Below are 25,705 nucleotides of genomic sequence, written 5' to 3' on the forward strand. Positions count from 1 at the left end.
CTGCTGCTTTCCAGGCTGTTCTGGCTCCTCTGTCAGCTGCTCAGGCTCCTTTCCAGAGACAAAACAGGAATAATAGACATCATTAAATATACATGAGGCCCCAGGCGGTCGGCGTGGTGGGCTGGGCCTCCCTTCCCCACAACACTGAGCTGCTCTGCCGGGCCAGCCGCACTCCTGGGGCCAGCCACAGGACCCCCATTAGGCGGCATGCAGGCAGGGAGCAAGCCACGAGATCCAGGTAATGGCCCTGGGCCCTTGGGGTCTGCCACTTGCCCCCCCAGTGTGCAGAGGGGAAGAGGGAAGAGGGCAGTAGCAGAACTGGGGCCTTGCCCCTAACTCACTGTGAGGTCCTTTTCTGAGCCTCAGTTTCTTCATCTATAAAACGGACATGAGGATGCCAATGAAATCCCCCCTTGGCGACAGTGGGATGCCAGGACAGGTAAGTGCTCAGTGGCTTACCTCGGCCCCTCTCTCCACTGCTACGAGGCATGGCCATGAGCTCCTCAGTGAGGGTTTCTGCCTGGGGAATGGTCACTGCCACTTCCTGCCTCATAGTAGGAAAGGGCCCTGCATTCATAGGGCTTTAGATCGAGGCCTATTCTGTCCCCAAGCTGGCCAAGAAAGGGTGGTACATGCGGCCTGGCTGGAGGTCGCGGCATCCTCAGGCAGTGTGGGCTCAGGGCAGGCAGCGTGAAAGGCTCCAGCTACTGAGCCACTGTTCCTTACCTTGGAGGGGCTTGTTTCCTGGGCCTGGTCTGTGTGTCCATGGATCAGAGCAGTCTGTCTGTGTGTGGAGTCCTTGGTTCTCTGGATCCGTGGTTGCCATGGTTATACTGTCGAGGCCTGCATGACAGCCAGAGGAGCCTCATGCTGTGCATGCCCAGGTCGGTGTCAACTGGCAGCTCACAGTGCCTCGTGCTGCAGGACGTGTTCTTAGGGCTGGAGAAGCCCCCCTAAGAGCCCCCCAAAAGTCCCTGCCTCAGCCCACCAGGGTGAACTCCAGGGTTGGGCCCTGCCACCGAGGGCCACCCTGTTCCCATCACTCACCCTCCCTGGGCCTTCTGGGCAGGGAAGCTCTGGCCAGGGTGACCCGCAATCCTTCCTGCTCAGTCTGATCGTCTTTGTGAAGGTCAACACCACCGGCATCCTCACCCAGGCCCACACTGTGGGCCACAGGCAGACTCCCAGAGGGTGTGGCCCGCAGCTTCACGAGACTCGGGTGCAAAGGGGTCCAGGACGTGAGTGTTATCCACGTCCGTGTGTTCGTCTCTATGTCCCATCCTCTCCAGTGTAGAGTCCACAGTTCTTCATTTCAGAAACTTCCTTTGACAAGAAACCTTTAGCTCATCTGTCCTCCTCGAGATCCCATCTGGCCTGGCCCCAGGGGCAGTGCTGTACCACCAGCGTCTCCCCACAGCACTGCCTGCCACAGCAGCTCTTCTAAACCTGCTCTGCTCCCTCGAAGCCTAGCTAGGAAACTCTAAACACCCCCACACTTATCCGCCCTCCCTGCTCCCTCCACGATGGAGAGACCACGTCCAGGCCACCTCCCTCAGGGCCTTCACACTCCAGGGATGATTCAACATCCCTTCTTTTTTTTTTTTTTAGATTTTATTTATTCAGCTTTTTCCCCCCAAAGCCCCAGTAGATAGTTGCATGTCACAGGTTCACATCCTTCCAGTTGCTGTACGCGGGACCCGGCCCCGCGTTGGACGGAGAAGTGGTGCCTCCGGGCGCTCCCGGGATCCGAACCCGGGCCGCCAGCATCAGAGCTCGCGCACTTAACCGCCAAGCCACAGAGCCGGCCCTCAACATCCCTTCTGTTTCTCAATATCTCCCTCTCTCTCTCAGTCTCTCTCTCTCTGTATCCATCCATCCATCCTCCCTCCCTCCCTCCTGGATCTGTCCCATTGATCTGCCAACTAATCTGTACTAGTTTGCTGGGGCTGCCATACAGTACCACAGACTGAGTGGCTTAAACACAGAAATTCATTTCCTCACAGTTTCTGGAGGCTGGAAGTCCCAGATCAGAGTGAGTGTCGGCAGGGCTGGTGTCTTCGGGGGCCCCTCCCCTTGGCTTGCAGATGGACCCCTTCCAGCTGCATCCTCACGCAGCCTGTTCTCCGTGTGCCTCCCTCACTGAAAAAGCTACGAGCCCCCTGGATGCGTCATTCCCTGTGGCCACTTCGTTTTCATGACTTAGCTTCTGCAAGTCCACCGTGTCAATTCCCTCACCTTCCTCACCCCTCAGCCCTCTTCAACAGGCTGCCAGAACAGCTCCTCCAAGGCCTGAGGCCACATGTTGCTCCACAGCAACCAATTCCAGCCACACTTACTTGGCCCAGCACAGCTGGCGGCAGCCCCTCCTCCGGCTCCTCCTCCTCCTTCCTGCACAGTCACTAAGGGCCAGAGTCGGAGGCCCCCTTCTGGCTCTGTCCCTCTCTTTGACAGACTCACCTCCCCCCACTTCACCTGACCTGTGGGTCTAAGCAGCGTCCTTGACTCTCCACCTGGATGTCCCATAGTCACTCCAAACCCTCCACGTCCCAGACCAAACCTGTCATATTCCCACCCCATCCTGTCTCAGAGAATGATTCCCCCATTTGTCCAGATGCACCAAGCCAACCTGGAGAGTCCCCCAGGCTCCACCCTCCCCCCAGCCTCCATGCAGCCCCTCACTGAATGTGCCCACTGTACTCCGTCCAGCTGTCCCAGGCCAAGCCACTGTCCTCTCTCCCTGCCTGCACTGTGCATCCCCTCCCCGTCCGTCTCCACACTGTGGCCCAAGAGCTTTTTTCCAGATCACCTTCCAAGAGGCAGTGTGAGGCAGTGGCTGAGAGCACGGACACAGAGTCAGCTGCCTGGGCTTGAATCCAGTTTCAAGCTGCGTGGCCTCAGGCAACATACTGGATAAACCTCTCTGGGCCTGTTTCCCCATCTGTAGAGTGGGAAGAAGAATAGTCCCCACTTCCCAAGGTTGTAGTGGGGGCTGAATGAGGACTGTGTGGCCGGGTTCTCAGCACAGCCCCATCCCTTCCTCGCCGTGGGCTTGCTGCAGACGGAGCCCTTCATCTGTAAAATGGGAATAGCACTTCCCACCTTACGTATTGTGAGCATCTAGTGAGATATTATAGGCAAGCATTCAGGACCAAGCCTAGCACTCAGGAAAACTTGGCAATGTTAGTTACTTTTATTATTATTTTCAAAATGCAGGTGTAGTCACAGCGCTCCTGACAGCTTAAAACTGTGCCATTGCACCCCACCACCTTAGGGATGGAGACCAAAGTCCTGCCCCAGCCTCCACAGTCTTGTGGAGCTGCTCCCTCCTGCCTTCCTGGCCGGTTCTCACTCCACATGCCCCACATCACTCGACCCTTCTCACCACTTGGTCTTTGCACGTGCTGTTCCATCTGCCTGGAACACTGTTCCCTCTTCCATTTGATTAGCTCCCTCTCATTCTTCAGATCTTAGCTCACAGTCACCAACTCAAGGGAACCTTCCTGGTCTTCCAATGCAGTGCTCGCCCATCTCGGTCGTGGCCTGGTCTTCACAGCTCTTCTCACGGCTGCAGTTTCCCCCTTGTTAGTGTGGCCCTTTGCTTCAACTCTGTGTCTCCATGACACTGGGAGCTCCATGAAGGCAGAGACCATGCCTGGTTCTGCTAGACTCTGTGACCCCCAGTGCCCAGCACAGTGCCTGGCACATGGTAGGTACACAAACAATATTGAGGAATGAGTGAATACGTGAGAGATTTGTTCCCTGACACCCTCTCTGTGGCTGTTGCAGAGACTGGGGACCCCAAAGCCACCAAAGAAAGGGTAGCCCTGGCTGACTGGGGACACTGTCCCCACAGCCTGGGGCAGCCTGGGCTCGAGCCCAGAAAGGGTCATGTGAGCAGGCCCTGCTGCCAGCAGTCACCCAGGCCTTCCCAGAGCAGACGGGGGCAGTGGCCTATCATAACAATGATGGCAGTTATAATAATAACCGCCTTTATTCCGGGCCAGGCACACTGCCTGGCTCTCTGTTTACCTCCTTTAGTGCTCACATCAGCCCCAGGAGTAGGGCTGCTATTAGCACCCACACTTACAGATGAGGAGACCCAAGTGCAGGGGCTGCAGGACCTGCTGTGGTCAGACCAGGATGGGAACAGAACCTGACCCGGAGCTCCGAGCTGCCCAGCCCCTATTCCTCTGGGCTCCGTCTCTGAGAGCGTGGCCCTCCCACAGCTGGGTTCACCTCTCCGCGCTTCAGTCTCTTCATCTGAACAACGGGGCTTCGGAGCGCCAAGATGCCTGCCAAGGACCCTCCCCTTGGGGCAGGCAGGGGGTGTGGCTCCGGGAGGGGTCTTTGAGCTCGAACCCTCCCTGCCCTCTCTTCCCGCCTCAGTTTTCTCGAATGTCACACTGAGCTGGGGGGCAGGTTTGGAGCCTACAGTCTCAGGCCCTGCCGTTCTTCCGGGATCTCCTCTAAGGGGGCGTTTCCACTCACTCTCTCCAATTCCTTTGTTCCCATTTTCATTTTTTAAATGCTACTTTTGGGGCTGACCCAGTGGTGCAAGCGGTTAAGTGTGCGCGCTCTGCTGTGGCGGCCTGGGGTTCGCCACTTCGGATCCCGGGCACGCACCGACGCACCGCTTGGCAAGCCATGCTGTGGCGGCGTCCCATATAAAGTGGAGGAAGATGGGCACAGATGTTAACCCAGGGCCAGTCTTCCTCAGCAAAAAAAAGAGGAGGATTGGCAGATGTTAGCACAGGGCTGATCTTCCTCACAAAAAAAAAAAAAAGTTACTTTTTTGTGTGTTTGAATCGGAAATGCATTCACCTGGGTCAGATATCAAACTGACAGAAAGGTTTACAGCGAGATAACCATTTTCATCAATTTCTTGTGTATCCTTCCCAGTATTTCTACATGTAAATGAAAGCAAATATGAATTTATGTCCCCCCCACACACACACTTCTTACAAAAAGAAAGGCCTAGGTATATACTATAGACAGCACTGTTCTGTGCCCTGCTCCGTTCATTAGCAGATCCTGGGGGTCAGCCACTGTCAGTACACAGAGATCCTCCACGTTCTTTTTTATAGCCGTGTACTACTCCATCATGGAATGTACAATAGTGCACGTAGCAACAAGCAGCTTGGTGTGTACATCCTTCCCGTGTGCACAAGGGGCTCTGGAGGATAGATTCCCAGCAGTGGGCTCCTCTCTCCCTCCCTCGCTTCCTTCTTCTTTTGTAACAGTTTTATTGAGATATAATTCACACACCATAGGGTTCACCTACTCAATTGTGTATGATGCAGTGCGTTTTGATATGCTCACAGGCATGCACGCTCTGTGACCACCACAGTCTTTTCTTCCTCGAACCTTCTCCCATCAGGCTGTCACTACCCTTGCACCCACCACTCCACCTGGACCACCCTTGTAGCTGCATCCAATGGTTGGCTGTCCGTCCTCACCTAACCTGCCCCATGTGCCCATTTGCTGCAGCTGCCCTGCCCTCCTACTCAGCCCCTCACCACCTCCTGGTCCCCAAACAGTGCAGCTCCAGGGCTCACTCCCTGGCGTCATCCTGCAGAACTGTGGCTTCCACACCGCTACCGGCCACCGCCTCCCTAACTGAAGCCATCAGCCCCGATCTCTGCAATGTACCCCCCAACTGCCTGGCAGTGCCCAACTGGCATCTGAAACCAACATGTCCAAAGCTGTCGTCTAGTCTTTCCTCCTCCACCTGCTCTGCCCACAGCCTTCCTCATCTCAGCTAATGGCCTCTCCGTCCTCCCCCTTGTTCAGTAAGGAAAGGTGCTTGTGACCTGCCTGTAAATCCTGGTGGCTCTGCCTGCAAAAGTCACCAGCATCCCACCCTTTCTCTCCACCTCCCCTGGCGTCGCTCCCCGGACCACTACGGCAGCTTCCACCCCGGCCCCTGCTCCTGCCGTCACCTCCTGCAGTCTGTCTTCCCCAAAGCAGCCAGGGGGTCCTGTGAAGACTGAGGTCCAGTCTCTGACCTTACTCAGGGTCAAAGCCAGGTGCTCACCCCACCTCTGACTTCACCTCCACCTTCGCCCTGACCTTGCTCTTCCTCCATCACATCAGGACCATTGTGCTTCCCCCACGGCTCGCTGCCTCTTCTCCTGCAGCTCTTGGCCCCCGTGTCACTTCCCAGTGTCGCCTTCCCCAGCCCCCATTCAGTATTGCACACCCCCCCACTTCTCGATGCCCCTTCCCTGCTTTATTTCAATCCACGGCACTCATCACCATCTGACCAATTCTATCTTTTACTTATTTTCCTTGTTTGTTGACAATCCCCCCCTGTACGTCGACTCCACGAGGGCAGGGTTTTTATCTGTTTCCTTCTTAGCTGTGTTCCCAATGCCTAGACAGCGCCTGGTGCACGGAAGGCTTTCAGCAAATACTTCTGAACGAGTGAAGGAACGAACAAGCAAATGAGTGCTGGCTACAGGACCCTGAGGGGCAGGGGCCAGGCTGACTGAGGAACCCAGGTGGGGGCCCCAAGGAGGCGCACGACCTGGGCAACCACCCGACCTGGGCAACCGCCATTGGCATGTCAGGGAGGAGCACTGTGGAGGCCTCACTGGGTCTCCAGCTTGCCCAGTGGCTCAAGCAGGGCCATCGGCCCCAGAACTCCCGGAAGGCCCAGGCTCTGGGGTGAGCTTGGTTAAGGCGCTGCCTCCAGCTGGTGTCCAGAGCTGCTTTCCTCCCGAATGACAGCCTAAGCACCCAGGAGCTCAGGGAGCAGGAGGGCCGAGGAAGGAAGGTGGCTCTGGACCCACCCAGGCCTGCCCTCCCAAACTGGGTGAACTTGAACAAGCCACTTCACTTCTCTGAATTTGTTTCCTCATCTGGAGAATGGAGATGATAGTGCTCACTCCACAGGCCTGTTGTGAGAATCTCAGGAGATAATAGTGGCCGAAGCCTGAATTTGGAAACGGGCTCCAGCAGGGGCAGGAGTGGGTGTTGGCATCTCTGCGCTCAGGAAGAATGAACCCTTTGCCCTTTGTTTTTCCTCATGCGGGCAGCAGCCACAGCCTGGAACGAGGCTGGAGAGTGGGCAGGGTAGGAGGCGAGGGGGAGAGTGGATGCCCCCTCAACATCCCATACTGCAGGAGGCCCGGTTCCTGCACACCTCCCCCAGAAGCTACCTGTGTCCTCAAGCGCCCCTTCAACTCCCTGGGGGGCACCTGCAGCCCGCACCACCAGCCCCTGGCACAACCCGTCCGGACTGCTGGGCACCTGACTGGCTCTGCGTGAATCTTGGGGGATGAAGAGCAGAGACAAGAGGAGAAAAGCAAGAAGAGAAGGTGAGGAGAAGAGGAGAGGAGATGAGGAGAAAGAGACTTTTCTCATTCACCTCTCAGCTCCTCACCCCTCCTCTGAGACGGGCTTCTCGCTGTCTCCATTTCACAGCTGAGGAAGCAGAGGCTGTGAAGCCACCTGAGGGCATGGGGTCGGCAGGTGGCAGAACCAGAGCCTCTCTGCTCTGAGGCCTCCTAGGCAAAACCTTAAACGACCAAAGAATTCACTGTAGGACTTGAAGACTAAGCAGTTCAGTGAGTGGAGAGCCTGACATCAGTTGGAGATCTGTCTTCAGCCACGCTGGGCCCTGTATGTCCTGATCCTTGATCTCTGGGCAGAGAGAGGAGGAGGGGGAGGGGGAGGGGGAGGAGGGAGGTTCCGGGGCTTCAGCTCCCAGAGCTGCCCGCTGCCCCCTTCAACTAACAAGCCACAGCCCCTACCTCTCATAGTGCAGATTCTCAAAAGTGGACTGGTCACTGGCCAGACAGTGGGCACATGGCCTTGGGTCAAGTGTCCACCCTGGAGCAATCAGCTGCACCCAGAGAGGGCAGGGGGCCACACAGCCACTGCCTTCTCAGCAAGGGCAGAAACTGGGAGGAGGGGCCAGGGCTGGGGCGGGACCTCAGATACGAGCCACACATGTGGCACCTCCAGCCACTCAGGTGCTCCATCAGGTCTTGCTTCCTCCTTGTTAAGGAGACAAAGCATGGCTTATCACTCCCATCCTACAGATGAGGAAACAGGCCCAAAGAGGGCAAAGGGCTTTCCTGAGGGCACACAGCCAGTCAGTGGCAGAGCTGGGGATCAGAGCCAGGCCTGACCCACCCTCTGTTTCTACTCCCCCAGCCCCCCAGCATGTAGCCTCACAAAGCCGTGCCAGAGTTCCACTGAGACGGCCGCATCTTAGCCTGCCTGCTGAGCCCACAGCCTGGTTCTCCCCAATGCATTATTCATGCTCCCCAGAACCAGCCAGCTCCAGTTACACTCACCACAGCCCTGGGCACCTGCCCTGCCACTCCCCTCCTCCCTTGCCCAAGACCTGGAGGGTCCGAGGTTCCCCTCCAAGGTGGCTTGGTGGGTTTTGAACGTCCCACACTGGCTCAGGAAACCCAGCTCCTTCTGGCCCAGGACAGACATACCGGTTGGTTTAGGGCTGGTGGCTTCCCCTCTCTGGGGCTCAGGGTGGTCCTCTGTGAAGTGACAATGACCCAAGCTCTCACTGGGGTGGGCTGAACCCACTGAGGCACAGGGAGGGCCTGACCCATGTCAGCATAGTTATCCCCGCCGGCGACTGGAGGGACAAGATGGTTCCCCCAGCGCAGGCCTCCGCCAGGCTTCCCCAGCTCCGGTAAACAACACCCAGGCACTTTCCGCCACCGCTTGAGGGTGAAACCCAAGGCGGCGCCTGGAGGAGATGAATTATGGATCCACCCTCTTGGAATCCCGGTTCCAGCCAGAAGAAGCTTGACCGTCCTTCCTCAGGCCACCCAGGCCAGTCCCAGCTGCTTTGAGCACAAGGAGGCTGCCTGTCCAGCCACAGGCAGGAGACTCAGCAGGTCCCCGTGTGTCCAAGTCCTTGAGCTTGTGGCACCGGCCCCAGCCACCATGGCAAAGGAGGAAGAAGATGAGAAGAAAGCCAAGAAAGGGAAGAAGGGGAAGAAGGCTCCGGAGCCGGAGAAGCCCAAACGGAGCCTGAAGGGGACGTCGCGGCTCTTCATGGGCTTCCGCGACCGCACGCCCAAGATCTCCAAGAAGAGCCAATTCCGCAGCGCGTCGGCCTTCTTCTGGGGCCTGCACACCGGCCCCCAGAAGACCAAACGCAAGAAGAAGGCGCGCACCGTGCTCAAGTCGACGTCGAAGCTCATGACGCAGATGCGCATGGGCAAGAAGAAGCGGGCGATGAAGGGCAAGAAGCCGTCCTTTATGGTGATCCGCTTCCCTGGGCGGCGCGGCTACGGCCGCCTACGGCCGCGCGCCCGGTCGCTCAGCAAGGCGTCCACGGCCATCAACTGGCTCACCAAGAAGTTCCTCATCAAGAAGGCCGAGGAGTCGGGCAGCGAGCAGGCCACGCTGGACGCCTGGCTCAACCGCTCCGGCTCCCGCGTGGGCTCCCGCAAGCTGCCCTTCCCGTCGGGCGCCGAGATCCTGCGGCACGGAGGCCGCCTCCGGAGGTTCCCCCGCAGCCGCAGCATCTACGCGGCGGGCGAGCCCGTGGGCTTCCTGCCCTTTGAGGACGAGGCCCCGTTCCAGCCCTCGGGCTCCCGCAAGTCCCTGTACGGGCTGGAGGGCTTCCAAGACCTGGGCGAGTATTACGACTACCACCGCGACGGCGACGACTACTACGACGAGCAGTCGCTCTACCAGTACGAGGAGGAGCAGGAGCCCTACCTGTCCGGCTACGGCCCCTACAGCGCGGCCTGGCCACCCTACGGAGGCCACCCCCACGGGCACCCGCCTGAAGACCCCTATCACTACTACCACCTGGACTATTATGGGGGCTCCTACCACCCCACCTACGGCTACGGCTATGGCTACGACGATTACGAGCCCCCCTACGCGCCCCCGTCGGGGTACGCATCTCCCTACAGCTACTACGACGGGTCCGAGGGCGAGGCATACCCGCACGGCTACTACGTGGATCCTTATGTACCTTATGATGCGCCATACCCGCCCTACGACATCGCGTATGACCTCCCGTATGACGGACCCTACCTCGATCCCTACGGGGTGCCTTATGGCGCCCCCTATAGCGCCCCCTACGCCGAAGGCATCTATGCTGGCGGGGACCAGGCCATCTACCCCCCGGCAGAGCCCTATCTTTACCCGGAGGAGTCGTCCTTCGCGTACCCGTGGGTGCCGCCACCCATCCTGTCGCCTCACAACCCGTACGCCCACCCCATGGATGACATCGCGGAGCTGGAGGAGCCGGAGGAGGCGGGCGCGGAGCGGCCGAGCACCTCCTTCCGCTTGCCCAGCGCCGCCTTCTTCGAGCAGCAGGGCATGGACAAGCCCGCCAGGTCCAAGCTGTCCCTCATCCGCAGGTTCCGCCTCTTCCCGCGGCCACAGGTGAAGCTATTTGGGAAGGAGAAGTTGGAGGTGCCCCTGCCCCCGTCCCTGGACATCCCTCTGCCTTTGGGGGATGCAGATGAAGACGAGGAAGAGGAGGAGATGCCCCCGGTGCCATACGCCCACCCTTTCTGGGGCTTCCTCACGCCGCGCCAGCGCAACCTCCAGCGGGCCCTCTCGGCCTTCGGTGCCCACCGGGGCCTGGGCTTCAGCCCCGAGTTGGGTCGCCCCCCGCCTCGCCCGGCCACCTCGCTGGCGCGGTTCCTCAAAAAGACGCTGTCAGAGAAGAAGCCGCCCCCGAGGCTCAGGGGCAGCCAGAAGGCCCGGCTGGGAGGCCCGGCGGTCAGGGAGGCGGCCTACAAGCGCTTTGGCTACAAGCTGGCGGGCATGGACCCCGAGCGGCCCGGCACGCCCATCGTGCTGCGGAGGGCGCAGGAGCGCGCTCGCAACAACAACAACTCCCACCGCGCGCCCGCGCCGCCCTCCCCCTGGAGCGCGCTCCTCTCCCCGCCGGCCCCCCGCCGACCCCCCAGCCCCGGCCCGCCGCCCGCCCCGCCCTTCTCCCCGGCCCTCTCGGGCCTCCCGCGGCCCGCCTCGCCCTACGGCTCCGTCCGCCGGCACCCGCCGCCCTGGGCCGCCCCCGCTCACGTGCCGCTCACACCCCAGGCCAGCTGGTGGGCCTTCCTGGAGCCCCCTCCCGGGAGCCCGGAGGTGCCCCCCGACCTGCTGGCCTTCCCCGGAGCCCGGCCCTCCTTCAGGGGCTCCCGCGGGCCAGGGGCGGCCTTCGGCTTCCAGGGCCCCTCCCCACGGGCGTCGCGGAGGAGGGCCTGGCCGCCCCTGCCCTCGCCCCAGCCCTCGCTCAGGAGCCTGCCCGGCCCGGGCTGCCGCTCGCCCGCGGGGCCCGCGTCCCCTCAGCCCTCCGTCCGCGCCGCCCTCTTCCAGCCGTCCTTCTCGCCCCCGCCCCGCCGGCCCCGCTCGCGGTGGGAGCCCGCGTCCCCACTGCGAGCCTCGGGGCGCCTGGGCCCGCCTTGCTCGCCCGCACTGGGCTCCTCGCGGCCGCCCTCGCCGCCCCCGCTGCTGGGCTACAGCCCGCGGCGCCGCTCTCTCCACCTGCCCTCGTGCCTCGCGCACACGTGGCGCCGGCTCAGCGAGCCGCCCACCAGGGCCGTGAAGCCCAGGGTGCGCCAGCCGTTCCACCGGCCTCCCAGCGCCGGGGCTTGGCCGGCCGCTGCGGCTGCTCCGGAGCGCCGGGAGAGCCCACGTGAGCCCGAGGACTCGGAGACACTCTGGACGGTGCCCCCGCTGGCCCCCAGCTGGGACGTGGACATGCCTCCCACCCAGCACCCACCCTCACCCTGGCGAGGAGGTGTGGGCAGTCGGCGCGGCTTTTCCAGGCCACCACCTGTACCCGAAAACCCCTTCCTCCAGCACGTGGGCCCTGAGCCATCGCCTGCTCCCCAGCTACAGGGCCCAGCTTCTGACTCGACCAGTGTCTTCCTGGGTAGACACCACGACCCGGGGCCTGGACAGCTGGCCGAATCGGCTGGCCCGAGCCCCAAAAAGCCTGAAGAAGAGGCCACCTCGGAGGACCCCCAGATACCAGCAGAGACTGAGGTCCTGACCCCAACACCCCCCAAGGATCCCTCCCCAGAACAGAAGACACTAAGGCTTAGTCTCTCCCACCCACTGGCCTCGTGTGACTGGAAGAGGTCCACGTGGCCGCCGTGGCGCCACTGGGGGACCATGCCCAGTGCCCCAGCCCCCTTGGTGCCCTCTGGGGCCCCGGGGCCCCTGCCCAAGGTGGGTGAGCGGTGCCAGGCAGGCCTGGGGCGTTTTGCCGTGGTCATGCCTCAGGTGCAAAAGCTGAGCTCTTTCCAGCGCATTGGTCTTGCCACCCTGCAGCCCCCCATCCAGCCCACCCAGGAGCCAGAGCCCCACCCCAAGCCAAAAGCCTGGAGTCTGCTCTGGTCACACAGCCGCCTGCTGCCAGGGAAGGCCCACCAACCCTGGCCACAGGTACACAACCACCACCTGTCCTGCTGCCTGGGCCCTGGAGCTGCCTACCTGCCCCCCGGGGACCCCTGGGAAGAGGTTGGCCCCAAAAGCTGGTGGAACAAGGTATGGGGGCGCAGGTCAGAGGGAGGGCTTGGGGTCTGTTCTGGGAAACAGGGCAGGAGACAGCCTCAGGACTTCAGTGAGCTGCTGCCTGCTTGGGCCTCAGTCTTCACATCTGTAACTTGGGGAGAGCAGCCTGGGGCTCCCAGAGCCTCTGGAGGGTTGAACAAGGGGATGCTCAGCACAAGCAGGCACAGGACAGGTCACTCTGAGGAAGGGATCTTGTCCAGCCTGGTCTCTGAGCAGCCCTGTCCTGGTCCAGTCTGGATGGCATTTCCATCCCCAGCTGCCCTTCAGAGGTTTTGGCTGAGTGCAACACCACAGTACTGGCCTGTCCACCCTGGCCCACTCCCACAGTGATGTCCATGTTGGTTCTCTTGCCTACCACTGACCCTCCCCAAGATTGGAGTCTTCTCTCTCTTTGGGGCTCCTGCATGAGGGCAGTCCCCTGGCCTGCAGGATTCTGGACTATCCGAGGGTGAGGGGCTCAGAAACCAAACTTCCAGCTCTTCATTGCACAGTGGGGAAGCCCAGGCCCAGAAGGTCACACAGTGGATCAAGGCTAAGCCAGGAGTTTCCCTGGACCCACTGTGGGGTGCAGGGCAGGCAGCTTGTCTGAGGGGTGCCAAACCTGTGCCTGGCCACCACGGTCATGGCGGAACACGAGCTCAGTGCCAAGTGGCCGTCAGCGGAGGGGGTTGGTCACTGGAGCCTCCCCTGGGACGCCTGGGGTGGGCGGGGCACGCAGGGGTGGCTGGTGTTTCTCAGCCTCTGCAGGAGTGTCCCGGGGAGCGGGCAGCCAGCCGGGCCCGGCAATGGCGACCGGGGCAGCCTGGCTGCTGGGGGGCCCCTGGCCCCGGCGGCGGGTGCCCCGTGCCGTGTGGGCCGCAGCATTGCGGGAGCGGGGCGCAGGGCGCCCAGGGGTGAGGGGCAAGGATGCCTGGGCCCTCCTCACCCTGGAATACGTGAGTGGCTGAATTATTTAGGGTCTGCAGCCACTGGCGCACATGGGCAGACGGGTGGGCAGGAGGCCAGGGCCTCAAGGGTGATACTCGCTGTGCCCTACTTAGCACACAGAGCTCCCTCCTGGTGTTCTCTTTCCTCACCTGCTCAGGGAGGGGTGCGGGCTGGATCTGAGCAGCTGGTAAGGGTACACACGTGCTCGCAGTCATGCGGGTCACCCCAGGCTTGTGTGCCTGGGACATGTGCTTGGGCGAACTATAGCCAAGCAAGGAAAGTACGTGTGTGTGCGCGCCAAGGTCTGAGCAGACACGGCATCCATGGGGTCACACATGTGCACATAGATGGGCACAGTGGAAATCCTGCAGCCCAAAAGTGGCATCGGGACTTTTGCTTCGAGACCCCCCAATTGTGGGGAGAGCCCCAGCTGTGAAATGGATGTTGAGCGTGTGTGAGCAGGCTCACAGGCCTGCATGCGTGTCCACAGGCATCTTGTATCTGTGTGTGGGAGTTGTATGAGTTGCAAATACCATTGTGTATAGGTCTGTGCGTGTGGGTCTACATGTTTGCCCCGAGCTGGGCACAGGTGCTGAATGGGACAGTCTCGGTGTTGGCCCTCCTGGAGACCCCATGCACCAAGATACAGATGTTCCTCATGCTGTCACATAAGCAGAGACTTGGGGTCCACCCTGGGGAAGGGTGTCAGCGCTGGGAGAGCATGAGGTTGGGAGGGCTTCAGGCAAATCAGAGGGGGCAGTGCCCATGTGCGTGTGCTCATCCCCCCGGGTCAGGACACTTGGAAACACGTGGGAGCGCCCCCCGCAGGGCACGTGTGGACAGAGGGCAGGCAGGTGTGTGTCCCTGTGAATAAGGGTTCCATGCAGGCTCCACGGGCCATGGCATTCGGAGGCAAGGAGTTCTGCAGGACCCACCAGGCCTGGCCTTAAGGTTCCCTCCTGCTCAACGGGGGCAGGTCCCGGTCTTGTCCAAGCCAGAGGGCTGTGCACGGGCGCCCTCCCAGCGGGCCGACCATGGACTCTCTCTTGCAGATGCACTCCATCCGCAACCTGCCGTCCTCGAGGTTCCGAGAGCAGCACCGGGAGGAGGGTGTAGAGGACATGACCCAACTGGAGTGAGTGGGCGGGGCGGTGGGGTCAGTGAGGGGTCGCCTCGGGGTGGTCACACTCCTGGCCAGAGAGCCCCCTCCTCCCAGGGGTGCCTCACCTACTGGAGCATTTTCAGAGCCTCAGTTTCCTCTTCTGCAAAGTGACAGTCATGCAGTGTCATAGAAGCCAAGTGTGTGCAAGTCACAGCTCCGTGAGTCAGACGGGGCTGGGTTCAAATCCGAGCCCCACTGCTTACCAGCTGGGGGACCTTGGGCACATCACTTTGCCTCTCTGTGCCTCAGTTTCTCATCTACGAGACAGGACTGGGGTGGCTGTTGTGAGGGTGCTGGCACGTTGGAGGTGCCTAAAATGTGAGGGCTGTGCTGGTCAGTGTCATCATCCAGTCACGGTGACTCAGCCCTCAATGTCAGCTACCTAAGAGCTTCCCCCAACCAAGTGAGGCGGGGCAGTGATTATCATACCCATCAGACATATGGAGAAACTGAGGCGCAGAGAGGTTAAGTAACTTGCCCAAGGCTTCACGGTTTGTGTCAGAGAGAGGTCTTGAATTCAGGCCTTTCTGACCAAGGCCCTGCACCAAGGGGAAAGGTGGGCTCTGACTGCCCCTTTCCATGCACTGCCAGAGACCTCCAAGAGACCACCGTGCTGGCCAACCTCCAGAACAGATTTGAACGGAACCTCATCTATGTAAGTCCTAGAGCTGGTCTGCCCTGGGCTTAGATCTGGAAGGCAGCTGCCTCCCTGCCCCCTGGGGCCACAGTGGGAAGCAGAGATTTTCCTGCTGGGCCCCAGACATGAGGCCCCTGGTTTGAACACTGGGATTTCTGTTTGAGCGTACTAGAGCCCGGAGCTCTAAATCCCAAGTCCTGAAACCCAGAGTCTTCGAGTGGTGGATGCCAGGGGCAGAGACCTGCAGACAGGGAACCGAGAAATGTGACCCCACCAGGAACCTGACGGGTACAGCTTCTGGAATCCTAGAATCCATAGACCTGGATCCCAGGATGGGAGCCCCTGGCCCAAAGTGATAGAACGGAGGCACAGAACCACAGGGCGGGAGGCAGGGCCGGAATCTCCTGGGCTCCCAGCTCCCTCCCCACTCCGGGCAGTGGAGGTGTGACCTCACTGTGAGGCAGAGGCTCCTGGAGCTGGCCAGACTATGAGTAAATGAAGTAGGCAGCAGCCAACACGACCTTGGCAGAACCGTGGCTGTGGGGCTTTGCTTCCTCCAAACTCCTCCCAGCCTCAGCCTGGTAGAATGCCTGAAATTCTACTCCCAGAGCAGATGACCCTCCAAGCTGTTAGAGGGTCCAAGGTGCGAATATGGAGGCCAGGCAGCCAGGAGCAGGGGAGGGAGGGACACAGGGCCGTGAGGCCCCGGGGGCACTGAGGCCGCTGTCTGCCCCACAGACGTATATCGGCAGCATCCTGGTGTCAGTGAACCCGTACCGAATGTTTGGAATCTACGGGCCGGAGCAGGTGCAGCAGTACAGTGGGCGCGCCCTGGGAGAGAACCCCCCGTGAGTGGCTCTGGGGCTGGGGGAGGGGACTGCCCTGGGGTCTCCTGGGTCCCTGCCTGAGCTCTGCGACTGATGGCGGTGGGCAGCTCACCTGCTCAGCCCAGCGGTCTCTCCCAGAGCCTGGCCATGGTCCCCTCTGGGTTGGAGGCCACGGTGGCTCAGACCAGGATGGGGAGCATTGCAGGAAGCATTTCCCCAAGGGGGTGGGGGTGGTGCAGGCTTGGCTGCTTGGCTGGACAGAGATGCCCCCCTGCCGGCCCCCAGGAGGTTTGGGAGCAAGGAGGCAGGGGCCGGCTCCAGTGAGCCTGCAGCCTGTCTCTCCAGGCACCTCTTTGCAATTGCAAATGTCGCCTTCGCCAAAATGCTTGATGCCAAACAGAACCAGTGCATAATCATCAGGTGAGCAGCGGGAGGCCGGGACCTGTGCGTGCGCGTGTGTGGGGGCTGTGGGGGGGAATCTCAGGGGTCAGGCCAGACCTGCGGGGGCACTGGGGAAATCACTCCACGTCCCTGGCCGGCCTGCCTGCCCATGTTCTCTTGAGTTGTGGCGGGGTTGGGGGAGCCCAGAAGAGGCAGTGAGCAGGTTGAAGCTCACTCTGCCCCTTTGCCCCGTCAGTGGAGAGAGCGGCTCTGGAAAAACTGAGGCCACGAAGCTGATTCTACGCTACCTGGCCACCATGAACCAAAAACGGGGCATCATGCAGCAGGTGAGTCTGTCTGTTGCGTGGTCTGTCTGTCTGCCCAGATTCCTCAGCTGAGCGGCCCTCGTGCTCCCCAAGAGACAAGACTCCTTGGCCCCACTTGGAGGGCGGGGAGGCTGAGCCCGGGGTTGCACAGAGAGGGCATGTAGGACTGGGGCTCCAGGGCCCCGCCAGAGCAGAGGCCACGTGGGCAAGGGGAGCCACTCCAATTCCCCTGCCTGGCCTCGCCTTCCTGCTTGTGGCTCTTGGGCGTGAAGGAGGCAGGACAGGCCTGAGTGTGGGGGAGTAGATGCTGGGGCACTGAGGAGGCCGGGCCAGGGTCTGCAAGATGAAGGTTTGCTAAGAGTGCTGAATCCTCCGAACCTGCGAGTGTTAGAACTTCAGGGAAGGTTTTCTGAGGAGCTCCTGTGAGCCAGGCAGCAACAACGCAGACCGATGAATGTTCCTGCCCCCGTAGGAATTTCATCTTAGAGGAGGATTAGAATGAAAAATGTACACAAGTAGATGACATATGTGTGAAAGGGTGGTAAGTTGTGGAGAAAAACAGTAGAGAGATGGGTGGGAAGACTTGGGGGGTTGTAATCTGAAGTGTAGTGGTCAGGGTGGGCCCTACTGAAAAGGCAAGGCAGCGACCCCTGAGGACGTCTGGGAGAAGAGCAGACAGGCAGAGGGGAGAGCAAGTGCAAAGGCCCTGGAGTGCGAGCCAGTCTGGTGTGCTCAAGGGACAGCAGAGGCAGTGTGGAGTCCAGGTGAGGGAGGACGGTGGCTTGGGCCAGGGAGGTGGCGATGGGGTTGGTGAGCACGGCTGGACCCTGGTACAGTTCAAAGGCCAGCCAGCAACTTGCTGAGGAACCAGACGGGTGTGAGAGAGGAGAACAGTCCAAGGGCAGCTCCAGGCATTCAGCCTGAGCCACAGGCAGCACAGAGATGCCATCAGCTGAGCAGCAGGGCTGCAGAAAGAAGACACCGGTGCCCTTGAGGTGTCTGCTGGGCGTCCATGCAGCAGCGCTGGGGAGGCGGCAGATACGCCACGAGCCTGGAGCTCGGGGAGCTCCAGGCGAAGGCTCCCAGCTTAGACTCCAGAACCCGACTCTGCGACTCTCTGCCCTGGGCCCATGGAGGTGTGCAGATGGCCACAGTGTCCCAGCCAAGAGTGGTCTTGGCATCAGATGGGGGCTGCTCGGCCCTCGGTGGCGAGTGGGTTGGCCCAGGCTTTGTGGTCAGGAGGGGTTGCTTCCTGGCAGGCCCCCTCTGATGCCTGTCTTGTCCTGCCACCCCTCCCATCCCAGCTTGAGGCTCCTGGCAGCCAACCAGACCATCCCTTTGCTCCAGGCAGGGTTTAAAACCTCTAAGGGTTGACTTCTGGAAAAGCCGGCTAGGTCGGCAAGCAAATGTGTGCATCAGGCCTCTCCTGTGTGTTGGGTGCCTTCAGCTATGTCATCACACCAGCGCTTCTGTGCTGCCCTGGGGGCAGGTACATTTGTGTCCATTTACAGATGGGGAAACTGAGGCCTGGGAGGGGCGATGACTTGCCCAGTGTCCCAAAGTGAGAGGATGGAGGAGCTGGGATCTGCAGGTCATAGCAGAGAGCTGCCCTGACGGGTCGGGGAGGACGTTGGAGCCATGGGACGTGGCTGGGCACACAGTAGGTGTGGATGCACTTGCCAGCGGGAACAACCGCGGGCTCATTTTCTAGCCACCGCTCGGCTCTGCTGGTGTAATCGGACAGTCTGACCTGGGGTCAGTTTTAGGCGTGTCTGGATCCAGGGTCTTAAACAATGTCCCTTGTCTTGGCTCCACCCTCGCCACGTATGGGCCTCATTCTCAACCTGTCTCCCGTCGGTCAGCAAGACGGTGCACTGTACACAGCCCACACCTCCCAGTGTGCTGGGAAGCCTCAGGGCCCCTCTCGGTGGGCTGGTTTTGGCCGTGTGTCTTCACTGGACACAGTCGTGCCTTGACGAGCCGAGTGCCTCTGGGCTGGGAATGTGACAGGGGTTCCCGGGGTGGGGGGTGCCGGATGCTGCACAGCCCAAACCACAGGCATCACCTCACCTGGGGGCCGGGCTGGATACCCCCACAGGGCCAGATGTTCAACCCGCCTGGCCCACCAGTCCTCGCCCCGGCCCCTGGCTGCGTGCCCCACCCTGTGCTGGACATAGGAACGGAGAAGCAGCCAACCTCCTCCAGGTGCCCTGAAGGGGCTCCCAGGCTGAGGGGTTGCACAGGCGAGACCCTAGGCGGACCCTGACTCACCGAGCAACCCCAGGCTGGCCCCCGCTCCTCTCTGGGCCTCAGTCTACTCCTCTAGGCAACGGGCACAGTGTTTCCTGGCCGAAACAGGACCATGGGAGTGAGCAGATGGAGGGAACCGGCACCAACCCCAGGGTGACAGTTACTGTTTCTGCAGAGACTGGGCCTCCCCTGCTTCTCCCCTAGGAGTTTATCCTGAGGAAATGCCTCAGCCAGAGAAAACGCCGTGTACACATTGTGCACGTGCTCGTCGAGGTGTGGTGATCTCCCTCTTACGGACCCTGGAATCCCTGGGCCCGTCACCTCACCTCTCCAAGTCCCGGTTTCCTGATCTGTCAACAAGGGTGGTGTTAGGACCTGCCTCCTAGGACTATGAGCAACCACGTAATGCGGGCAAAGGGGCTGCGCATGTGGGTGCTTACTGAGCAGGAGCTGTGATGAGCTATGCGCTGGGCCGCTCTGCTCACGTAAAATGCTGTTCCTTTTTGCATCCATTTAGCAGATATTTTTTGAGAGACTCCTCTGTACCAGGCCCTGTGTAGACGCTGGGACCCAGAGGTGTGCAGACAGATTCCTGCCGGTGGGGGCTGACATTCTGGTTGGGGGAGACAGACGATACGAGGAAATGAGAGAATTTGCCAATGATGCTGAGGGGTAGAGAGGAAGGGAATTCTGGTGCCCAGAGGCAGGAGTGTGCTGGGTGTCCAGGGCACAGTCAGGAGGGCTGTGGTGCTGGGCAGAGCGAGGGAGGGGAGAAGGGACGGAGATGTGGCCAGCCAGGGCTGGGCTGCGCAGGGCCTTGGAGGTCACTGCGAGGACTTGGCCTTGAGCCTGAGTGAGGTGGGGGCCGTGGGGAGAATGTGACCCAGAACAGGTTTGCAAAGGAGCCCTGGAGGGAGCAAGGCCGGAGTCAGGGAGGATGCTCCTCCAGGAGCCCAGGTGATCCATGGCCGCAGTGGCCATGGGGGTGGGGAGAAGAGGACATCCCCAGAGCCTTTTGGCAGGTGGACCCAGCAGACTTCCACTCTGGGGTCACACTGCAGTCCCCAAGCCAGACCCCTGGGGTCGCTGAGGCTTGTTCTCACCTGGTGGCTCTCCTGCCCCCCGCAGGGGCCCAAAGGGGTTGACTAGTCCCTCCATGGTCTGAGGCCTCTGCTGTCCTGGGGCGAGAGGTGGTCAGTCCTACGGGTGACCTGCTTCTGTTCTTGTTCCTCTTTCCTCCTCCTCCTTCCTGGCCACTACTGAAGATAAAGGTACTCAGTGTGTGCGTGTGTTTGCACGCTCGTGACCCTGTGAAATGCATGTGTGGATTTGCATGTGTGTGCACACTCGTGTGTGACGGCAGGAAGGGGTGTCTGAAGGCCTGTCCGTGCCGGGGGCTGCTGTGCAAGGGGCCCCGGGGCTGGTGGAGGGGTAGCTGAGGTCTGCACTTGGGGCTTGGGCAGCATGTGGTCGAGACACTGGGGAGACCCTGGGGTTCTGGGGGGAGCCCACCTCCAGTTGCCCCTCACAAAGGGCGTCCTCGGGGGGGCTCTGTGTCTGGGGAAACCTAGAGGTGGCCGTAGCCATGCTCCCCAGAACATTTCCCACGTCTTCTTTTGGGGTCCAGATCCTGGAGGCAACACCCCTCTTGGAGTCCTTCGGTAACGCCAAAACCGTCAGGAACGACAACTCCAGCCGCTTTGGGAAGTTTGTGGAGATCTTTCTGGAAGGGTAGGTGGGACAGTGGAGGAGCGCCCCAAGGCCTGCAGCTCACTCTGTGTCCTGGAGCAGCCCCTCAGAGCCAACGCCAGACACCCCCACCCCCCACCCCGTGCTTGAGCTGACTGTGCTCCCCACCTCAGGGGCGTGGTCTCTGGTGCCATAACCTCCCAGTACCTGCTCGAGAAGTCCAGGATTGTGTTTCAGGTGGGCCGGGCCCTCCCACGCCCTGTGTGTTGGAAGGGGGTTGGGGTGGGGGTGTGTGCAGATGCTCAGAGCCTGGACCCTGGCAAACGTGGCCAGGGGAATGGCCAAACGTGAAAGTAGTGAATGAATCCAGGTGTGTGTATGTGTGTAAGTGTGTAAGCGTATCCCCGCCCCTCCCCCATGCCCTCCAACCGCGTGGGCGCTTCCTTGTCCCTGGGCTTGATCCTGCCTCAGGGCCTTTGTAAGTACCATTCCTTCTACCTGGAGCACTCTTCCCCCAGACACCTGCATGGCCAAACCCCTCGCCTTCAAGTCTTCCCCGAAATGTCCCCTGCTCAGGGAGCTACCCCATTTAAACATGCAGCCCTCTCCATCCCGCCAAAACTCCCTGACCCCACCCCCTTCGCTGCGTTATTTCTCTCCGGAGCAGCGCTTCTCATCGCCTGAAGGTTTTTCTGTCTTAACCAGTGATTTGCTGAGTGTCTGTCGCCCCAGCAAGCAGGTGGGCTCCGTAGGGTCAGGGGCGTCTGTCTGCCCGTTCCCACTGTGTCCCTAGAACAGGGCCTGCACGCGGTCAGTGCTCAGCCCCTGGCTGAGTGAATCCTCAGGAGGTCCCGTGTGCGCACGTCTGGTCTGTGGAGCCACGTGTACGTGGGCGTGCATAGCCGGCAGAAACTCGAGAAGGGCCACCTTGCTCTTATTTGTCTAAACAAAATTAAGTCCTGCCCAGAGCCCCCTCCCCGCCCCATCTCGGGGCTTCAGCCCCGCCCCCGCCCCCACCCCCGCCAGTGACAGACTGGGAGCTCCCTCATCACGGAGGTGCCTGTCTGCCCTGCGAGCCCGTGTCTTTGTGTTTGTGGGGACACCGGGGCCTGTGTGTGTGTCTGGGGGTCACCTAGGTGGGTGGCTCCCCTCTCCGTACCTACCCACCCACTTGCAGGCCAAAAACGAGAGGAACTACCACATCTTCTATGAGCTGCTGGCCGGGCTGCCCGCCCAGCTCCGGGAGGCCTTCAGCCTGCAGGAGGCCGAGACCTACTACTACCTGAACCAGGTGAGCGCCGGCAGGCGCGTGCGGGCCCCGGGCCTGTACCCCAACCCGTCAGCCCAGGGGGGCCTAAAGAGCCAGGTCATGGTGTCCTGATGGCCAGCCAAGGTGATGGAGGTTTGGGGGGGTGAGTTTGGATTTCAGGTGTCTCATCATGGCAAGGGGACAAGCGTCTTTGGGGTGCACAGCCGGGGTCGGGGAGGCCTGCCTGACTCTTCACTTTCCTGGAGCCTAGAACAGAGCTGAACTTCCCCTCTAGTGCCTCGGATTCCTTAGCTGTGAACTGGGGACCCAGTCTAGTACCCGTCCTCAGGGACGCAGTGAGGATTAGGTGCAGGAACTGTAGGTGAGGCACCTAGCATGGAGCCTCAGGCCCACGGGAACGGAGCAAGAGCTGAGTGACCAGCTTGGCCACGCTGCAGCTCTGGGCAGAGCGGTGACCTTGAGGGCTCCAGGCCCCCACTCGGGGTCCCTGACCCCTGCCCTGCCCTCGCCCAGGGCGGGAACTGTGAGATCTTGGGGAAGAGTGATGCGGGTGACTTCCGCCGGCTCCTGGCCGCCATGGAGGGGCTGGGCTTCAGCAGCGAGGACCAGGACAGCATCTTTCGCATCCTGGCCTCCATCCTGCACCTGGGCAACGTCTACTTTGAGAAGTATGAGGTGAGAGAACGTCGTGCCCGCCCCAGGGCCCGGTGCCCTGGGGACACAGGCTTCTTTTCAGAGGCCTCACAGTGCACATAGCGTTTGTTCTTTTCCACTCCCCTTTGGGCTGTTCATCTTTTTCTTATTGATGTGTGAGAGCTGTTTACGTATGTTAAGGAAATCAGCCCTTTGTCTCTGATATGAATTGCAAATATATTTTCCAGTTTACCATTTATATTTTGGCTTTGTTTATGGTTTTTCTTGGTGTTTGTTTGTTTTGGCCATGCAAATTTTTAAAATTATTTTCAGGCATTTCATTTATAGATCTTTTCTTGTATAAATTTTAGACTTTTTATCTTTTTTTTTTTTTTTTTTTGCTGAGGAAGATTCACCCTAAGCTAACATCTGTCGCGAATCTTCCTCTATTTTGTATGTGGGCCACCGCCACAGCATGGTCACTAGTAGATGAGTGGTGTACATCCGCATCTGGGAACCGAACCCTGTCCACTGAAGCGGAGTGTGCCGAACTTAACCACTAGGCCACCAGGGCTGGCCCCTTTTATCGTTTTTAGAGAGTCCTATCTCCCTAAAATTATAACAGCCTTCTCCCTTGATTTTTTCAAGACCTTTTATGGTTTTTTTGTGTATATATATTTTTTAACATTTAAATCTTTGGTTTGGGCCGGCCCCGTGGCTTAGCGGTTAAGTGCGCGCGCTCTGCTACTGGTGACCCAGGTTCGGATCCCAGGCGCGCACCGACACACCACTTCTCCAGCCATGCTGGGGCCGCGTCCCACATACAGCAACTAGAAGGATGTGCAACTATGATATACAACTATCTACTGAGGCTTCGGGGGAAAAAAAAGGTGGAGGATTGGCAATAGATGTTAGCTCAGAGCTGGTGTTCCTCAGCAAAAAGAGGAGGATTGGCATGGATGTGAGCTCAGGGCTGATCTTCCTCACACACACACACAAAATCTTTGGTTTGGGGCCGGCCCCGTGGCTTAGCAGTTAAGTGCGTGCGCTCTACTGCTGGCGACCCGGGTTCGGACCCCGGGTGCGCACCGACACACCGCTTCTCCGGCCATGCTGAGGCCGCGTCCCACATACAGCAACTAGAAGGATGTGCACCTATGACACACAACTATCTACTGGGGCTTTGGGGGAAAAAGTGAATAAATAAATAAAATTATAAAAAATCTTTGGTTTATCAGGAATTTACCCTAGTAAGGTGTGAGGTAGGGATTCAGTTTATTTTTTTCCGGATGGTTACGCAGTTATACTAATCCCCCAACTTGAGAGACACACATTTATCATGAACTAAATTCCCGTGGGCATTTATGTCTAATTCTAGACTTCCTGTTGTGCTTCATTAATCTGTGCACGTCCTCTGTGCCTGTGACCACACTGTTTTGATTGTTGTAACTTTATGAAACGTTTTATCATCTTGTAGGGCCCCCTGCACTCTTCTTCTATTTCAGAATTGTCCTGGCTATTCTAGCTTGTTCGTGTTTTTTATTTGAATTTTAAACTCAGCTTAATAGCTCAGAACACGCTCCTGTGGTGTTTTGCGTAGACGGATGCACAGGAGGTGGCCTCGGTGGTGAGCGCCCGGGAGATCCAGGCCGTGGCGGAGCTGCTGCAGGTCTCCCCCGAGGGCCTGCAGAAGGCCATCACCTTCAGAGTGACCGTGAGTCTCGGGCTCCGGGGACTCTGTCTGAGCCTCCTGCTGGCCCCCAGACAGAGCGTCCTCGTGCCCCATCCTGTGTGGACCCTGTCTCCCTCTCCCTGCTCCTCCTGTCCCTCCCATCTTCTCCGTTGGGCCCAGAGGGGGGTGACCTCAGACCCCAAAGGCATTAGGCATTAGACCCCAATCTCCAAGCCTTTGCATAGGCTGTTCCCTCTGCCTCAAATGCTCTTCCCTTTTTCACACCTACTCATCCTTCAAGACCCAACACAGGCATCCCCCCCAGGGAGCCATCCCTGACCCTTGGCTGGGTCAGTACCTCCTTTGGCCTCTCACAACCCCTGGCCCTTCCTCCCTTCCCATGGCTGGTCTCCCCGTGTCTGCTTATGCTCTTATGCTGCTCACACTCTCTGTGTCTGCTATGCCTCTGTCTCCTCCATTAGTCCAGTAGCCCGCATAGCCGGGCAGAAGGAGGGATGAGGGGGTCCTGTTCTGCCCCTGGCTGACTGTGTGCCCAAGACCAGTCACACCGTCTCTCGGGCTCCCTTCCCCACGTGCCACCCCCGCCAATCCTCTGGGGACTTCCTGGAGGTGGTGGCCAGCCTGCTGTCACTCAGGGGCTGCGTCCCTCCCCAGGAGACAATGCAAGAGAAGATCTTCACCCCCCTGACCGTGGAGAGTGCTGTGGATGCCAGGTGAGGCCACGTCCCTCCCTGCCTGAGCCCCCAGACCCCAGGCCCCCCCCGTGCCTCAGCACCCCAACACCATCTCTGCTTCAGGGATGCCATTGCCAAGGTCTTGTACGCGCTGTTGTTCAGCTGGCTCATTGCCAGGGTCAATGCGCTGGTGTCCCCACAGCAGGACATGCTGTCCATTGCCATCCTGGACATCTATGGCTTTGAGGTAAGGCCTCGTGGGTGGGCAAGGAGCAGGGGACGTGAGGCTTCATCTTTCGCGTCTCTCTGCCTACAGCACGCGCCATTGTCTGTTCAGGGCCCTCCCTCACTGCCCTCTCCCATCTCCTGCCGTCTCTTCACTCACCCACAGGCACTCTCTGAGGCCTCTGAGGGCCAGGCCCTGTGCTGGGCAACACCAGGGACCCCGGGAAGGGCCAGACCTGGGCCCTGCCCTTGGGGAGTTTCCAGAGGGACTGGGTGGGGGTGAGGGATGGACGCTGACAAACACACGTGGTCAGAGCCATAACAGAGGCAGCCTGGCACTGGGGGAGCCTAGAGAGGGCCCTTAGCTGGGCAGGGGTCAGGGAAGGCTTCCTGGAGGGGGAGGAGACATCCCTGAGCTAACTCTTTAAGAACCAGTAACGGCATTTGAGGTGGAAGAAACAGCATATGGAAAGGCTGAGAGGTGTG

At 60.0% G+C, this 25,705-nt stretch overlaps 1 protein-coding gene across 1 annotated transcript in view; it reads left to right on the top strand.

Annotated features, from left to right (window-relative positions):
- Positions 1 to 8,875: 8,875 nt before the first annotated feature.
- Positions 8,876 to 25,705, top strand: part of MYO15A (myosin XVA) — a 53,594-nt gene continuing 36,764 nt past the window's right edge. The window contains exons 1-13 of the mRNA XM_087440299.1: positions 8,876 to 12,498; positions 14,505 to 14,587; positions 15,206 to 15,269; positions 15,990 to 16,099; positions 16,424 to 16,498; positions 16,716 to 16,806; positions 20,663 to 20,766; positions 20,898 to 20,961; positions 21,902 to 22,015; positions 22,508 to 22,669; positions 24,228 to 24,341; positions 24,975 to 25,033; positions 25,118 to 25,241. Coding sequence (XP_087296425.1) covers positions 8,920 to 12,498; positions 14,505 to 14,587; positions 15,206 to 15,269; positions 15,990 to 16,099; positions 16,424 to 16,498; positions 16,716 to 16,806; positions 20,663 to 20,766; positions 20,898 to 20,961; positions 21,902 to 22,015; positions 22,508 to 22,669; positions 24,228 to 24,341; positions 24,975 to 25,033; positions 25,118 to 25,241 — 4,743 coding nt within the window. The 5' untranslated portion in view covers positions 8,876 to 8,919. The remainder of the gene's footprint in view (positions 12,499 to 14,504; positions 14,588 to 15,205; positions 15,270 to 15,989; positions 16,100 to 16,423; positions 16,499 to 16,715; positions 16,807 to 20,662; positions 20,767 to 20,897; positions 20,962 to 21,901; positions 22,016 to 22,507; positions 22,670 to 24,227; positions 24,342 to 24,974; positions 25,034 to 25,117; positions 25,242 to 25,705) is intronic.

This window comes from Ceratotherium simum, chromosome 16 (genome assembly GCF_057802395.1).
Source record: "Ceratotherium simum simum isolate JZ-2026a chromosome 16, ASM5780239v1, whole genome shotgun sequence".
Lineage (NCBI taxonomy): Eukaryota > Metazoa > Chordata > Mammalia > Perissodactyla > Rhinocerotidae > Ceratotherium > Ceratotherium simum.